The sequence below is a fragment of the Stegostoma tigrinum genome, chromosome 30, assembly GCF_030684315.1.
Source record: "Stegostoma tigrinum isolate sSteTig4 chromosome 30, sSteTig4.hap1, whole genome shotgun sequence".
Lineage (NCBI taxonomy): Eukaryota > Metazoa > Chordata > Chondrichthyes > Orectolobiformes > Stegostomatidae > Stegostoma > Stegostoma tigrinum.
This window is the reverse complement of record NC_081383.1, coordinates 887,044-902,632: the sequence shown is the minus strand read 5'-3', so window position 1 is coordinate 902,632 and position 15,589 is coordinate 887,044. Positions and strand designations below refer to the sequence as shown.

General features: G+C 46.6%; 1 protein-coding gene across 3 annotated transcripts in view; it reads left to right on the top strand.

Annotated features, from left to right (window-relative positions):
* Positions 1 to 9,334, top strand: part of sin3b (SIN3 transcription regulator family member B) — a 50,631-nt gene extending 41,297 nt beyond the window's left edge. For all 3 annotated transcript variants that reach the window (XM_048560007.2, XM_048560008.2, XM_048560006.2), the window contains exons 18-20: positions 3,277 to 3,371; positions 5,629 to 5,833; positions 6,687 to 9,334. In XM_048560007.2, the coding sequence (XP_048415964.1) occupies positions 3,277 to 3,371; positions 5,629 to 5,833; positions 6,687 to 6,917 (531 nt within the window). In that variant the 3' untranslated portion in view covers positions 6,918 to 9,334. The remainder of the gene's footprint in view (positions 1 to 3,276; positions 3,372 to 5,628; positions 5,834 to 6,686) is intronic.
* The last annotated feature ends 6,255 nt before the right edge of the window (positions 9,335 to 15,589 follow it).

Sequence of the window (15,589 nt, the reverse complement as noted above, 5' to 3'; positions counted from 1 at the left end):
TCAACCACATTGTTGTGTGTCTGGAATCATGTGTATTCTAAACCACATAAGAATGGCAGTTTCCTTCCCTAAAGAACATTGGTAAGCCAGATGGGTTTTTCCAATAATTGGCGATGATTTAATGATCATTGTCAGACTCTTAATTCCAAATTTTCTTTTTATTGAATTCGGATTCCACCATCTACATTTGCCATGGCAGGATTTGAACCCAATCCCCCAGAACGTTACTGTGTCTCTGGATTAACAGTCCATTGATAATACCACAAGGCCTATTACTTCCCCAACTCCTGTACACCTAATCTTTCTGTATATTGATGCTACTAAGGATTCTGCCACTTACTGTGCAGAGCAATGTTTTCGTTGAGAAAGGCATCATGTGTTGGCATCGTCTTGATGGGCTGAAGGGCCTGTTGCTGTGCTATACTGTCCTTTGTACATTAGACTAGCTTTACTCCCAAACTATTGTATTCAAATGTCACTATCTGTCGCAGAGAGATCTGAACCACCAGTCTGGCCACTGGATTACCGTAACGCTAAGAGATAACCACACTCAATTATCAGGAGTCAGACCAGGCAGATACTTCCCTCCTGAATTAGTCTTCCAAAATGCATCACCTTGCACTTGTCTGGATTAAACTCCATCTGCCATTTCTCTACCCGAAACTCCAGCCTATCTGTATCCCGCTGTATCTTCTGACAATCCTCCTCACTATCAGTATCCTCAACCTTTGTGTCGTCTGCAAACTTACTAATCAGACCGGCTACATTCTCCTCAAAATATATGTATCACACTAAAAACAACGGGGATTTATCCCTGTGAAACACCATTGGTCACAGATCCCCGGTCAGAAATGGTGACTATGAAACACCATTTTAGTTTGTTACAACAAGCCATCTGATTCATTAAAATCCTTCAGGAAAAGAAATTGCCTGGTCTGACTCCTGATGACTGAGTGCAGTTATCTGTTAAGTACCCTCTGAAATGGCCCAGCAAGCCGCTCAGTTGTATCAGATCCCTACAGAGTCCAAAAAAGGCAGTTGAGAGAGCTGTCCCACAAATCAGTAGCAGCTGACAGTCATATTCATGGACTCTAATCTTACACGCAATCTTAGATAATACCATCATTTTGGGTTTGCCACCAGAGATTGCAGCGCAGTGATATAAAGTTGGGTTGTATTGACCCTGACATTGACTGTGAAACCCATAAAGTCACATGGCATCAGGTGAAGCATGGGCAAGGAAGCCTCCTGCTGATTACCATGTACCATCACTGCTGCCTCACAGCGCCAGGGACCCGGGTTCAGTTTTACCCTCGGGTGACTGTGTGGAGTTTGCACATTCTCCCTGTATCTGTGTGGGTTTCCACCAGGTGCTCCAGTTTCCCATCTCAGTCCAACGATGTGCAGGTTAGGTGGATTGGCCATGGGAAATGTGGGGTTGTTGGGATAGGGTGAGGGTCTGGGGCTGGGTCTGGGTGGAGTGCTATTTATAGGGTCAGTGTGAACTCAATGGACCAAGTGGCCTCTTTATCCACTGTGGGGCTTCTATGATTCCACCACCACCAGGATCATCTGCCCCTTAGCTGATGAATCTGTACTCCTTCATTTTAGGCATCACTGAGAGGTCCCGTTGCATTTCCTACTTTCCCAATCTATCGCCGTTCAGATAATAATCTGCCCTCCTGTTTTTTTGTTCCAAAGTGGATAACCTCACATTTTTCTACATTGTCTGCTTTGTATTTGCCCACTCACTCATTTTGTCCATCTCTTTTGAAGCATCTCTGCTTCCTCCTCTCAGTTCCCTGTCTTACCCGGCTTTATGTAACCTGCAAACCTGCGGATATTACATTTAGTTTCCTCATCTAACTCATTATTGTGAATAGCTGGAGACTGAGCATTGATCCCTGGGGTACCTCACTAGTCACTTGCTGCCATTCAGAAAATGGCCTGCTTATTACTACATTCTGTTTCCTGTCTGCTAGTCAGTTTTCTATCCATGTCCGTATACTGCCCCCAAACCCATGCAATTTAATTTTATGTACTAATCTTTTTCTGAAAGTCCAAGTAATCCACATCCAATGGCTTTCCCTTGTCATTTCCATTAGTTACATCCTTGTAACATTCCAGTAGATTTGTCAAGCTTGGTTTCCCTTTTGGAAAACCATGCTGACTCTGTCCCAACCTACCACTTTTTTCCCCAAGTGCTTTGCTTTTAAACCCCATACAATGACCGCTAGCATGTTGTCCACTACTGATGACAGGCTAACTAGTCTATAATTTCTAGTTTTCGGTCTGCTTCCTTACTTAAATAGTGGGGGTTACGTTTGCTACTGACCAGCCCATAAAACAAAGCCACCGACTACTTTCATTATCACCACCGACACTCAGTAGCAGCAGTGAGTACCATCTACAAGATGCATTGCAGAAATTCACCAAGGCACCTTAGACAGAGCCTCTTGAACCCACCTCCACTTCCATCTCAAAGGACAGGGACAGCAGATACATGGGGACCACCACCAATTCAAGATCCCCTCCAAGCCACTCACTGTCCTCACTTAACGATTAATCACCAGTTTGCCCAGCATTTATTGCCCATCCCTAATTACCCAAAGGGGTATTCCTTGGGTCCTGAGATGTGGAAAGACGGAAATATTTTAAATATAAACACACGTTAAGAGCAAAAGTAGGCCATTCAGCCCTTCCAGCCTGCTCTGCCATTCTGTGTTTCAAACTCCACATTTCCAGCTACCTATGGAAACCTTTGATTCTTCCCCTGTCTCACAGAATCATTCACATTACCATGAGTCTAGGGCCAGACCAGGTAAGGACAGCAGTTTATTGTCCAGTTCAAAGGACATTCCTGAACCAGATGCGTTTTTACTACAATCAATGATAGTTTCATGGTCATCACTAGACTTTTCATCCAGATTTTTATGAAATCAAATTCCACCATTTGCCATGGTGGGATTTGAACCTGGGTCCGCAAAACATTACTAATTCAGAAGAACCCAGGTAATCAAGTGATAAAACCACTAGACGATTACCTCCCGAGGAAATATATTGCTGTTCCTTCACTGTGTACGGGTATAAAAACCTTCCTAACAGCATTGAATGGCCTTACACCATGTGGACTACAGCAGTTGCCCAAGGCAGCTCACCACCTGCTTTTCAAAATGAATTATAAATGCCAGCCTTGCCAACCACATCCGCATCCCAAAAAAAGCTATTAAAATATTAATGTTGAGTGTAATTCTCCTTCATCTTTCTCATTGGCAGAATTTAACAAGTTACATGGAGCAGTATGCAGGCCCAGAGGCAATGCAGTTTGATCAGACAGATGGGTTCTTTTACAAGCCAGTGTTTTTACCCAGGTGAGTTCACACACTGCTATCCTGGCCACATTCTCACTTTGTCTGAGAAGGATATTATGTTGTTTTCTGAGATAATGGGAACTGCAGATGCTGGAGATTCCAAGATAATAAAATGTGAGGCTGGATGAACACAGCAGGCCAAGCAGCATCTCAGGAGCACAAAAGCTGACGTTTCGGGCCTGGACCCTTCATCAGAGAGGGGGATGGGGGGAGGGAACTGGAATAAATAGGGAGAGAGGGGGAGGCGGACCGAAGATGGAGAGTAAAGAAGATAGGTGGAGAGGGTGTAGGTGGGGAGGTAGGGAGGGGATAGGTCAGTCCAGGGAAGACGGACAGGTCAAGGAGGTGGGATGAGGTTAGTAGGTAGCTGGGGGTGCGGCTTGGGGTGGGAGGAAGGGATGGGTGAGAGGAAGAACCGGTTAGGGAGGCAGAGACAGGTTGGACTGGTTTTGGGATGCAGTGGGTGGGGGGGAAGGGCTGGGCTGGTTGTGTGGTGCAATGGGGGGAGGGGATGAACTGGGCTGGTTTAGGGATGCAGTGGGGGAAGGGGAGATTTTGAAACTGGTGAAGTCCACATTGATACCATATGGCTGCAGGGTTCCCAGGCGGAATATGAGTTGCTGTTCCTGCAACCTTCGGGTGGCATCATTGTGGCAGTGCAGGAGGCCCATGATGGACATGTCATCAAGAGAATGGGAGGGGGAGTGGAAATGGTTTGCGACTGGGAGGTGCAGTTGTTTGTCAGTTCGCAACAAACAACTGCACCTCCCAGTCGCAAACCATTTCCACTCCCCCTCCCATTCTCTTGATGACATGTCCATCATGGGCCTCCTGCACTGCCACAATGATGCCACCCGAAGGTTGCAGGAACAGCAACTCATATTCCGCCTGGGAACCCTGCAGCCATATGGTATCAATGTGGACTTCACCAGTTTCAAAATCTCCCCTTCCCCCACTGCATCCCTAAACCAGCCCAGTTCATCCCCTCCCCCCACTGCACCACACAACCAGCCCAGCCCTTCCCCCCCACCCACTGCATCCCAAAACCAGTCCAACCTGTCTCTGCCTCCCTAACCGGTTCTTCCTCTCACCCATCCCTTCCTCCCACCCCAAGCCGCACCCCCAGCTACCTACTAACCTCATCCCACCTCCTTGACCTGTCCGTCTTCCCTGGACTGACCTATCCCCTCCCTACCTCCCCACCTACACCCTCTCCACCTATCTTCTTTACTCTCCATCTTCGGTCCGCCTCCCCCTCTCTCCCTATTTATTCCAGTTCCCTCCCCCCATCCCCCTCTCTGATGAAGGGTCCAGGCCCGAAACGTCAGCTTTTGTGCTCCTGAGATGCTGCTTGGCCTGCTGTGTTCATCCAGCCTCACATTTTATTATGTTGTTTTCTGTCCTTTTATAGAGAATAGTGAGCACATTATTCATGTACAGTCCAAAATAAAGAGGATATTACCACTTTACCTCTGATTAATCTGACTTTGGAACACTGGGGTATTTCTAGGTCCTGGTATCTTTGAATTGTAATGTTGGAGATGTGGAAAGACGGAAATAGTTTGCATATAAACACACATTAAGAGCAGAAGTAGGCCATTCAGCCCCTCAAGCCCACTCTGCCATTCAATAATATGATAGCTCATGTGTTTCAAACTCCACATTTCCATGAAGTCCTTAGATTCTTGTGAGACAGGGAAATCTATGTACCTCCGTCTCAAAAATATCCATTGAGACCCACCCCACCTCCAATGGCTTCTGAGGCAGAGGTCCAAATTCACACAACTGTCTGAGAAAAAAAATTGTGCTCATCTCTAGAGATAACAAGGTGTGGAGCTGGATGAACACAGCAGGCCAAGAAGCATCAGAGGAGCAGAAAAGCTGACGTTTCGGGCCTAGACCCTTTGTCAGAAATGGAGGAGGGGAAGAGGGTTCTGAAATAAATAGGGAGAGAGGGGGAGGCGAATTGAAGATGAATAGAGGAGAAGATAGATGGAGAGGAGACAGACAAGTTAGAGAGGCGGGGACGGAGCCAGTAAAGGTGAGTGTAGTTGGGGAAGTAGGGAGGAGATAGGTCAGTCCAGGGAGGACGGACAGGTCGGCGGGTGGGATGACATTATCTCTCCTCATCTCTATCCTGAAAGTGCAACTCCTCCGTCGTAAACAGTGTCCCTCGTCTAGACAAACTTTCCATACCCATGTCATCAAAACTACCCAGCAATTTCATGGATGTTAAAATAGCCTTGATGTTTTGCAGAAACCTTCGAAAATTTCGAAAATGGCAACAGAAGCAGTTTCTGTCAATGAGAAATGAGAGCAGAAACAACAAGCAATGCTGTGTCGGAGTGGAGAACTCAAACAACATTGACTGCAAGTTTAAACTGAACACTCACAAACTTGTGTATGTCATGAACTCTGAAGACTTCATGTATCGCTGTGGAGCGTTACATCGGGCTCGTGAGGTAACTGTTCATCCATCTCTTACTCATACTCAAGTTGACCTGGCAAGATGTGAAGCGAGGGGTCTGACAGACACACTCTTCAATTACTTGCCCGTCTAGCCTGCGTTGTAGCTGCAGTGATAAAACGCTGCTGCCTAACCTACTGCCATTCTCTGTTGCCATCCTGAAAGAAGAGGAGTTAGTGTCAGGGCTACTGTTATGGAGGAGTGTTAGAAACCAGTGAACATCAGCATCCAGTCTGTGAGGGTCCTCTGAATGACTGCTCTGAATAGGGATCTGACTTAGGGACTTGTAAGAGCCATGAAAAATTCAGGGTAATGCCAGCTCCTCCTCTGAGTTAGAGCCCAACGCTCATCTGGACAGCTTTGCTCTCTGTACGTAACCCTGTGCAGTACCTGTCCTAACAGTGATAGGTGGGGATCGTGCAGAGGGAACTTTACTCTGCATATAATTCCGTGCTGTCTGTGTCCTTGGACAGTGGGTGTGTGAAATGGAACTTGCTCTGTTCCTGATACTTGAACCTCAGTGAACAGTATCTAATGATGTCTCCTATTAGTCATCTGCGTATGTGTCTGCTGTCTACAGCTCTGTCACACTGCATGGTTATTTAGCCTGTTGCAAACATTTATTAGTGGGTTGCATATTGTAATGATTCTGTGTTTACGATACAACCATTAATTCATTCATGCCATTCTCTCTGTGTCTCTAACTTCCTAATATCTTTACCTTGAAACTCTCTCTTTTTCTCTCATCCTTCTCTATTTTCCCCATCCCTCCCATTTGTTCTCTCTCTCCTTGTGTCTTCCACCCCCTCTCTGTCTCCTGCCTGCCCTCTCCCCCCCCCCGCCAACAGTCTCAGTGCCAGGTTACCCGACATCAGCACCAGCAGTTTCTGGAATGGCACAACCGCTGGCTGGAGGATCATGTGACCGATGAAATGGGCGAGCTTGTCCAAGATTGGCTTATGGGCGAGGATGTTGAGGACCTCATCCCTTGTAAAACCATTTGTGAATCTGACACCATTCATGAGATTCCAGTCAATAGATACCGTGTGCAGTACAGTCGCTGTCCTCCGTCACCATGAGACATTTCAGTACACACTTGTGCTTACACATTCTCACAACGCAGTCATAAGTGTACTGTGTGGCCATATCCGCTCCACACATGATGTTTAAGGCTGGTGAGATGATTGCGTTAGCTGCTTGACTCCTGTGTAAGAGAATGATCGTTGCAGCCACCAATCTGCTGACCACAGCCAGTATTATCAATGATGAAATGCACTTGACGTGAATCTACTTGTGATTCTTGACCCCACTATCTCCTTTTCACCTTCCCACTGACCCCCCCCTCCCCATCCACCGCCAATTGTCGTTTCCACATCCCAGAGTTTCACCACAGATTGGTCAAACTTTGTTACACTGCATGATATATTTTTCGTGATGCACAGCTTGCTGATGTGTGCATTGAGATCCTATGAGGATATGGACAGAAGCAACTGGGCTACAGATCCACAGGACTGGTAAGTGATAACTCACATGGTCTCCAGCTATTGCCCCTCTTCTCTCCCCTATCCCCCGAAAGAGAAACAAGCTTTTAAAGATGTTCACCTCTTCTACCTGGTATATATCCGGTGAAACCTTTAGGATACGAATGAAAAGCAGTGAGCATTTGTGAATCTGTCAAATCGTGAGGCTCTGCATTGACCTGAACAGTCAGATTTGAGGATGAGCTGCTGTTACGGGTGGAATCTGCATCCGCTGGAGGCATCATTCAATTCTGAAGCAGCTCTACTGAGGCCATGAGCTCTGCACCAATTTTAACTCATCCGGATCAACACACAGTCCAGACTTGAATGAACCCCGGGAATCGCCAAGTGCTAAAACCTTTCGCTTTCTCAAATTGGAGCCTTCAGCCTGTAATAAACATTGGGTACTGTTTGTGAGCTGTGCTGTGCTAATGTGAGGCATTGTTCTAGTCTGTACCTGGTGTTCAGTGTTCCTGTCTGAAAGGCAGCTTTGCTGTTCACTGTACAGAAGCCAAGTTAATGAGGGTTGAGGCTGTGAACTTACAAACTGAATCAAAGCTGCAAACTGAAGTATAAATAAAAGTAGTGTGTGTGTCCTTGTGGACTGAACCCAGTCTAGGTTGTGTTCAAATTGCCACTTGTTCGGAACCGAACTGAGTTCACTCTGGCTGCATTGCGAAGGCTCATGGAGAGGGTGTCAGGAACCTGTATCTCAGTACAGAGGACTGTTCTGATTCTGTGATATTCACAATGACATTTGTTTGAACTCATGTCTCATTTTCTCTGAAGCTGTGTTGTATATGAATGGATACGGTACTGTGTCCTCTTGAGTGAGTAAAAGGGGTGTTCTGAGAATCAGGTTCTGGAAAGGCAGAAACAGACGTGTTGATGTATTAACTGCCTGATGTTCAGGGGGTTATTTTATGACAGGATTATGGTAAGTTTTTAAATTTCAGACTCTTTCCCTTACAAAACTATCACTGTGTTTGAATTAGTGTCTTACTGGAAATTTTCCCTATGGATAATATTTTATTGTTGGATTTGTATCTATAAGCATCTCTTTGGGATTTTGAACTAGTCATCATCTTCGTCCAAGAGATGTTCTTGTCTTGTTTAGCTTCAAAATGTTAAGTTGAGAGAGTCTTTGGGAGCTGGAACCATTCCGTATGCCCCCACCCATGTCTCTGCCCAGCTGCCTGATTGACAAATCCGTGGTTCAAGCTGTGTTAACTCTTCTCTGTCAGGGTGGGATACAGAGTTAAGTAGAAATGGGTTGGGTGTGGTGGAGTGGAGGTGCAGCCAGATCATTCACTATCCACCCACCTTAACAGGTAAGGTGTTTGTGCAAATGTTAAGTGAGCACAGAATTGTTTTGAGAGTAATTTCTGCAAATGGTGAAACATTTTGCTGGCACTCAGTGTCTAGCTTAATGCTTGAAAGAATGACCATTGGTGAGGTACTGGAGGAGGGCACTGCGAGAACACTGTTGAAAGTATAACAAGAGATGTAGGTTCTTGTGGACGTGCTGCGGCTGAATGTTTTGGTGCTGGTCACCTTGTTGCCTGAGGTTTGGTGCTGAGCTTACCGCCTCACAGTGCTGACTTGTTCCTGCATGGGCGGCCCTGCTGCCGTCTCCCCGCCAGCACTCTGTATGACAGGGCTGCGTGAATTTAGCGCCGAGCCTGACAGCTTGGCTGGGGTGGGGTTGGTGTGGGCAGGGGCTCTACAGGGTAGCTCAGTCGGTGTGGCAGTGCCTGAGTGGCAATGGCTGGAGCTGGCTCGGTGATGCTGAGCAGGCCTGCGGCTGCACAGTGGCTGCCTCCTGAGGTCACTGTTGCACTTTGTCCGTCCCGGGGGGGCCCGGCCGGGACATCCCACCACCCCCCACCCCGGGGGGCTGCCCCGAGTATCTGACCCTTCCCCCCCCCCGGGGCTGCCCTGAGTATCTGACCTCCCTGGGGGCTGCCCTGAGTATCTGACCCCCCCCCCCCCCCCCCCCTCCACTGGCGGGGGCTGCCCCGAGTATCTGTACCCCCACCCCCGGGCGCTGCAACCGAGTATTTGACCCGTCGGGGACTGCCCTGAGTATCTGACCCCCCACCCCCGAGGGCTGTCCAGGATACCCCAGCCCCGTGTATTGAGTGCGCCTCGGTCTGCTGCGTGCCCCATTTGAGAAGGGTTCATATACAACTGGATGGGATCAGCAAGTGTTTAATGTTGCTTTTTAAATAAAGAATCAAAATGCTCGGATGCACTAAGCTGCATGCTCAGTTGGTGGGGGGGGCGGGTTTGGAGATGGAGCTTTGGGGGTCTATTGAAGACCCCCCCCACCTCCACCCCTATGTACCAGAAGCACTGAAGCATTCTGCTTTTATTTATTCCTTTTAGGAGGGGGGCGGATGCTCTCCGATTGACTGCCTGGACTGCAGGCCTCTGCAGCCTGCAACTTTGCTGGCGCTGGGGGAGCTGCATAGTTTCATGGACTGGAGTTACATTGCAGGGTGAGAGGCCATGAGAGTGTACCCAAACTGCCGAGGGGTGTGTGGGGGGGAGGGGGTGGAGGTGACAGACATCGATTGCCATGAACACCAAGTCTTTTGGTAGCAGGCTAGCTGCTGCATTGTTGCCTGGTTACAATGAGAAATGTTCATTTTGTTCTTAATGTGTGTAAAACAATTGATGTGATTTTGATTGTGATCTAAATCTATTGAATGATCAACGTTTAAAAAGAATCATTGGTGTCCATTCTGTGCTGAGTCTGTTTTTGCAAACGATGGGTTAGGGTTATTTGTAACGGCATCTTTACCCGAACTACTTCTGTACATTAAACTTTACTCCTGCTCCAGTGAGAACCCCCTTTCAGATGGGCTGCAATCTGCCCAAGGGATGGGGTTCAAAGTGGGGGAAGGGCTGTCTCCCTGACAGAGGGGGTTTCAGTGATGTGAGGTGTGCCTGATCCCACCAGGTAGGGCCCTCACTGGGCGAGGTCAGAGGGTCCTGTGGTTTTATGCCTGAGTGTTGAAGTTAGTACTGCCTGTAGACCATGGTTAGTTCAAACTGATTTGGAACTGCAAGCTATATGGTGTTTCAGAGATCCACAATTCCAGTTCCTTGTGTTGCAGTGTCCCTCGCTCTTTGGAAACAGCATTGTAATTTCACTCAAAATAATAAAAGAGAAATGGATTGTTCCTGGAAGTTGGAAGTTTGGTATTGGAGTTGCTGAAATGGGAATATGGGAGGGTTGAATTTTGAGAGGCAGAAAATGGTTAAAAACGAGTGCTTATGAAATTTAATCTGACGACTGCCTTGGAAGCCTGAGCTAGTGGAGAGGCTGGAGTTTGTCTCCTAAGAGATCCTTTTTCCTCAACCAAGAATCCCTCCCACCCCCCCCCCCCCCCCCCCCCGACATTGTTGATGGGGCCTTTAACCATATCTGATCCGTTTTCCGTGTTTTTGCTGTCACCTCTTCATTTGACCCGCAGAACTACAATCAAGAGATAACAACGTGTAGAGCTGGATGAACACAGGCCAAGCAGCATCAGAGGAGCAGGAAAGCTGACATTTTGGGTCTGGACCCTTCTTCAGAAATGGCTCTGTGATAACGAGGTGTAGAGCTGGATGAACACAGCGGGCTATCTGCTGTTCCCGCTGTCTCTGATACAATCAAGTTAACCTTGGTCTCAATGAATTATCCACTGTCTCACTATTAGAATGCACATCTCCCATCTTCCTGAAGGTAGTGCTCACTGGGAACACCCATCACGGCATTGTGGACCCTTCACATGGCCTCAACCAATTCATGCAGAAAGTGTCACCATCTGCAGAAATTTGAGTTCAGTGCTTCAGAACTCTAGTGTCAGCTCAAGTCCGTATGGAGCATCAGCAAGACAAACCTCCTAGGCAGGTATTGTTTAGGGAGAGGGTTGTACCCCAAGAGCAGAAAGGGACTACAGACAGTCTAATGTACTTCAGGTGTCCACTCAGTCTAGCTCAGCCACTAGTTTCCTAGTTTGGAAATTGAGAGCAGTGGTTTATCAGAGGAATGTGGCAACAAGCTACATGTTCCCTAGCTGCACACAAGTGCAGGGAAGAGCGATATACGGCAGGAGGTGCAATAGGGGACAGAAGGATATCTCTATGATCATGGACATGGCCTCCCTGATGTCAAGGCCAGTGATGTCACCCAGCATATGTAGGACAGGTGAGCAGCCAAAAGTCAAGGTTTGTGTTAGTACAAACCACTTCCAAGAAGGGGACATCTGAAAGTTGAGTTTAGAAACCAAGGAAGAAAATTAAAATGTAGGGCCTCTAATGCAGTCATGCTTCTATCATTTTTTGGAAGCTGGATGTCACTGGCAAGGCCAGCATTTGTGGTCCTTCCACAATTATGTGTCACTCAATCAATGATTTGTCTTACCATTTCAGAGAATGGTTAGGGATCAGCTACATTGCTATGGGTTGGGAGTCATGTAATCCTGGCCAAGTGAGGGTGGCAAGTTTGCTTCCCTGAAAGATATTTGTGGAACAGATGGGTTTTTCCTGACAGTTGATATTCTTGGTCACCATTACTGTAAGAGTAACTTAAATTCCAGGTATTATTCACTGAAGCAAGAACAGAAATTGCTGGAGAAACTCAGCAGGTTTGGCAGCATCCGTGGAGAGAAAGTTGAGATTCGGATCCAGTAACTGGAGGTTGCCAGACCTGCTGAATTTTCCCAGTAATTTTTTTTGTTGGGTTGGATTTCTAGCTTCTGTGGTTCTTTGTTTTGTTTTTATTCAGTGTTAAATTCCTCTAGCGCCCAGTATGGGCTCTGAATCTATGTCCCCAAAGCATTAGCTTTGATCTCTAGATTAGGTTCGTACCCCAGTGATGTTACATATTGTTACCGCCCCCAGACTGAAAATTGCTCTTTGCATCACATGCAAGCACGGAATAGTAATGGAAAGATTAAATACGTGAGCATGTGACTAGACAAATCATGTAAGATGGAGGGTCTCGATTTCTGGGGCATTGGAACCTGAACAAGGAAGTGAGGTCAGACATTCTAGAACAGGAGTAGGCCATTCAGCCTTTCAAGCCAGTTCTGCTATTCAATATGATAATGGCAAAACTGGCATTCATCATGCCCACTTCCCTGCCTTTGCCCCATAACCCTTGATCCGTGTTCTGATCATGAATCCATCTCAGCCTAAAATATACAAGAGGATTCTGCCCCCAAACTCTCTGTGGCAACAAGTTTCAAAGACTCTCAATGCTCGAGAGAAGAAATTCCTCCTCATCTCAGACTTAAATTGGCATTCCATTGTTCTGAGACTATGCCTTCTGGTCCTAGACTGTCCCATGAGGGGAAACATCCTGTCAGCATTTACTCTATCAAGGCTGTTTAAAATTTTGTATATGTTGATGAGATCACCTCTCATTCTTCTAAACTCCGGTGAGTAGAGGCCCAACCTGTTTAGCCTTTGCTCACATGACATTCTTTCCCTACCATGGATCATCCTAATGAACATTCTCTGAATTGCTTTCAATGAAATTAAATCTTTCCCTAAATAAGGTGATCAAAACTGCTCACAGTCCTGCAGATGTGGTCTCCCCAGTACCTTGAACAGTTGTAGTTAGACTTCCCATACTCCAAGCCCCTTGAAATGACAGCCAACGTTCTATTAGCCTTCCTGATTACCTGCTGCATCTGTGTGCGAGCTTTCTGTGTTGCATGCACAAGAATCCCCAAGTTCGTCAACTTTACTAAAACCTTTCACCTCAACCTCAAGTTCACCTGGAATATCTCCAACACCTCCCTCCCCTTCCTGGACCTCTCCATCTCCAGTAATTGTTTCGGCACCAACGTCTATCTCAAACCCACCAACTCCCACAGCTACCTCAACTACACCTCCTTTCACCCACCCTCCTGCAAGAATGTGATCCCCCTACTCCCAATTCCTCTGCCTCTGCTGTGTCTGCTCCCAAGATTGGGCAATCCATTCCTGAACATCCCAGATATCTTCCTACTTCAATGACTGCAATATCCTCCTCTGTTGATCAAAAGTTAGCCCTTAACTGCATCTCTTACATTTCCAGAACTTCTGCCCTCAAAACCCCTCCCACCAACAAAAATAAAGTCAGAATTTCCTGATCCTCTCTCACTATCCCACCAGTCTCCGCATCCATCGTATCGTTTTCTGCCACCCACAATCCAACCCCACAACAAAGATATATTTCCCTCCCCACCCCTATCTGCCTTCCGTAGGGACTGCTCACTCTGCGACTCCCTCATGGGCTGCACGCTCCCTACTAGCCCCACCACCCCGGCACCTTCCCTGAAACAGCAGGAGGTGCTACACCTCTCCTCTCACCTCCATCCAAGGCCCAAGACAAATTTTCCATATCTGCCTGGGACTCATCTGTACATCGTCCAACCTGGTCTACTGCATCTGTTGCTCCTGAAGTGGCCTTCTCTGCGTTGGTGAGACCAAACGCAGACTCAGTGCCAGATTTGCAGTGCACCTGCGTTCTGTATGCTGTAATCAACAACACTTTCTGGTTGCTAATCATTTTAATTCCCTCTCCCACTCCCTTGGGGACATATTACTACTGGGCATCCTCCAGTGCTACAATGATGCAGGAACAACACCTCATATTCCCCTTAGGAGCCTACAGCTTGATGGTCTCAGTGTAGAATTCACCAGTTTCAAAATCTTCCCATCCTCAGCTTCATCCCATGTCAGCCTTCCATCTGATCACCACCTCCTTGACCTGACACTACCTGTCCATCTCCTTCCCCACCTATCTGCCCCACCCTTCCCACTGATCAATCCCCACTAGCCCCAATCTGCATCCACCTATCACCATCCCACCTACCTTCCCTCAGCCACACCCTTCTTCCCTAAATTTATTTCCCAGCTCCCTTCCCCCTCGCCAGTCCTGATGAAGAGTCTTGTCCTGGAACGTCAACTTTCCTGCTCCTCTGATGTTACCTGGCCTGCTGTGCTCCTCCAGTTACACTCTGTGTTACCTCTACTCCAGCATCTGCAGTTCTTGTTACCTCTAAGTTCCTTTGTGCTGCAGCTTTTCTCCATTTAATTAATAGTCTTATTTTGTTCTGTCTTCTGAAATGAACAAGTTCACATTTTCCCACATTATAACTCCTTTTGCCAACTTTTTATGCACTAATCCTATGTACATTCTGTCTGTAAGTTGCCAGTATCCCTTTTGCTACTTGCCTTTCCACCTATTTTTGTGTCCACAGTATATTTGCTTCCTTCAAGTCATTAGTATATATTGTAAACAGTTACAATCCCAGCACTGATCCCTGTGGAACCCTCTGGCTATAGGTCACCAACCTGAAGAAGAACCCCTTATCCCCACTTGTCATTTCCTGCCAATTAGTCAATTCTCTATCCACGACAATATACAACCTCCAACAGCATGGTTTACTATAATTCTTATGACTTGACCTTTCATGAGGAACTGGAGCTTATGTCCTCAGGGGGAGAATGGTTGGTGCTGTTGTGCAGGGTTTAAGTTCGTTTGAAAAGGACTTCAGATAGGACAAAGGGCTAGTTGTGGGAAGTAAAGAGTTGTAACCGAAACTGGAATACAATAGAAATAATTGCTAACATCAAATACAGCAAGGGGTTTGAGGGGGAGAAAAAATCACCCCAAGGTAGATATCTCAAACTCACTGCCTGAAAGGGTAACAGAGTAATTGTGGGTGACTTCAGCCTACATATAGATTAGGCAAATCTACTGAGCACTAATACTGGGGCTGACAAATTCCTATACGATGTCAGTTGTTATTTTGAAGCAGTGTTGAGAAACCCAGTGTGATGCAATGACAAAGGCTAAATGATATTCTTGTAACTCTAAGGGAAGAGTAATCATAATGTGAGAGAATTTACAATAAGTTTGAAAATAATACAATTCTAATCAAAATTAGGATGTTAAGATTGAACAAAGGAAACTGTAAAGGTTTGAATATCAATTTTTCCACTGTGGAACAGGAATTGTAACAGCGATGCCTCACAAACAACATGGAAAACCACCAAACCACATAGAAAGATTGATGGGCCTGATTGAGTAAATGGTGCAGGTGGAAGGATAGTGATGTGAGGGAGTTACGTTGGACAGGGGCTGTTGATGGAGGTACAACCACAAGGAAACTATAGAGGGTCTGTTTTTATCTGTCTATCTATCTAATCTATCTCACTTTACAAGAAACGGAAACTGTGCA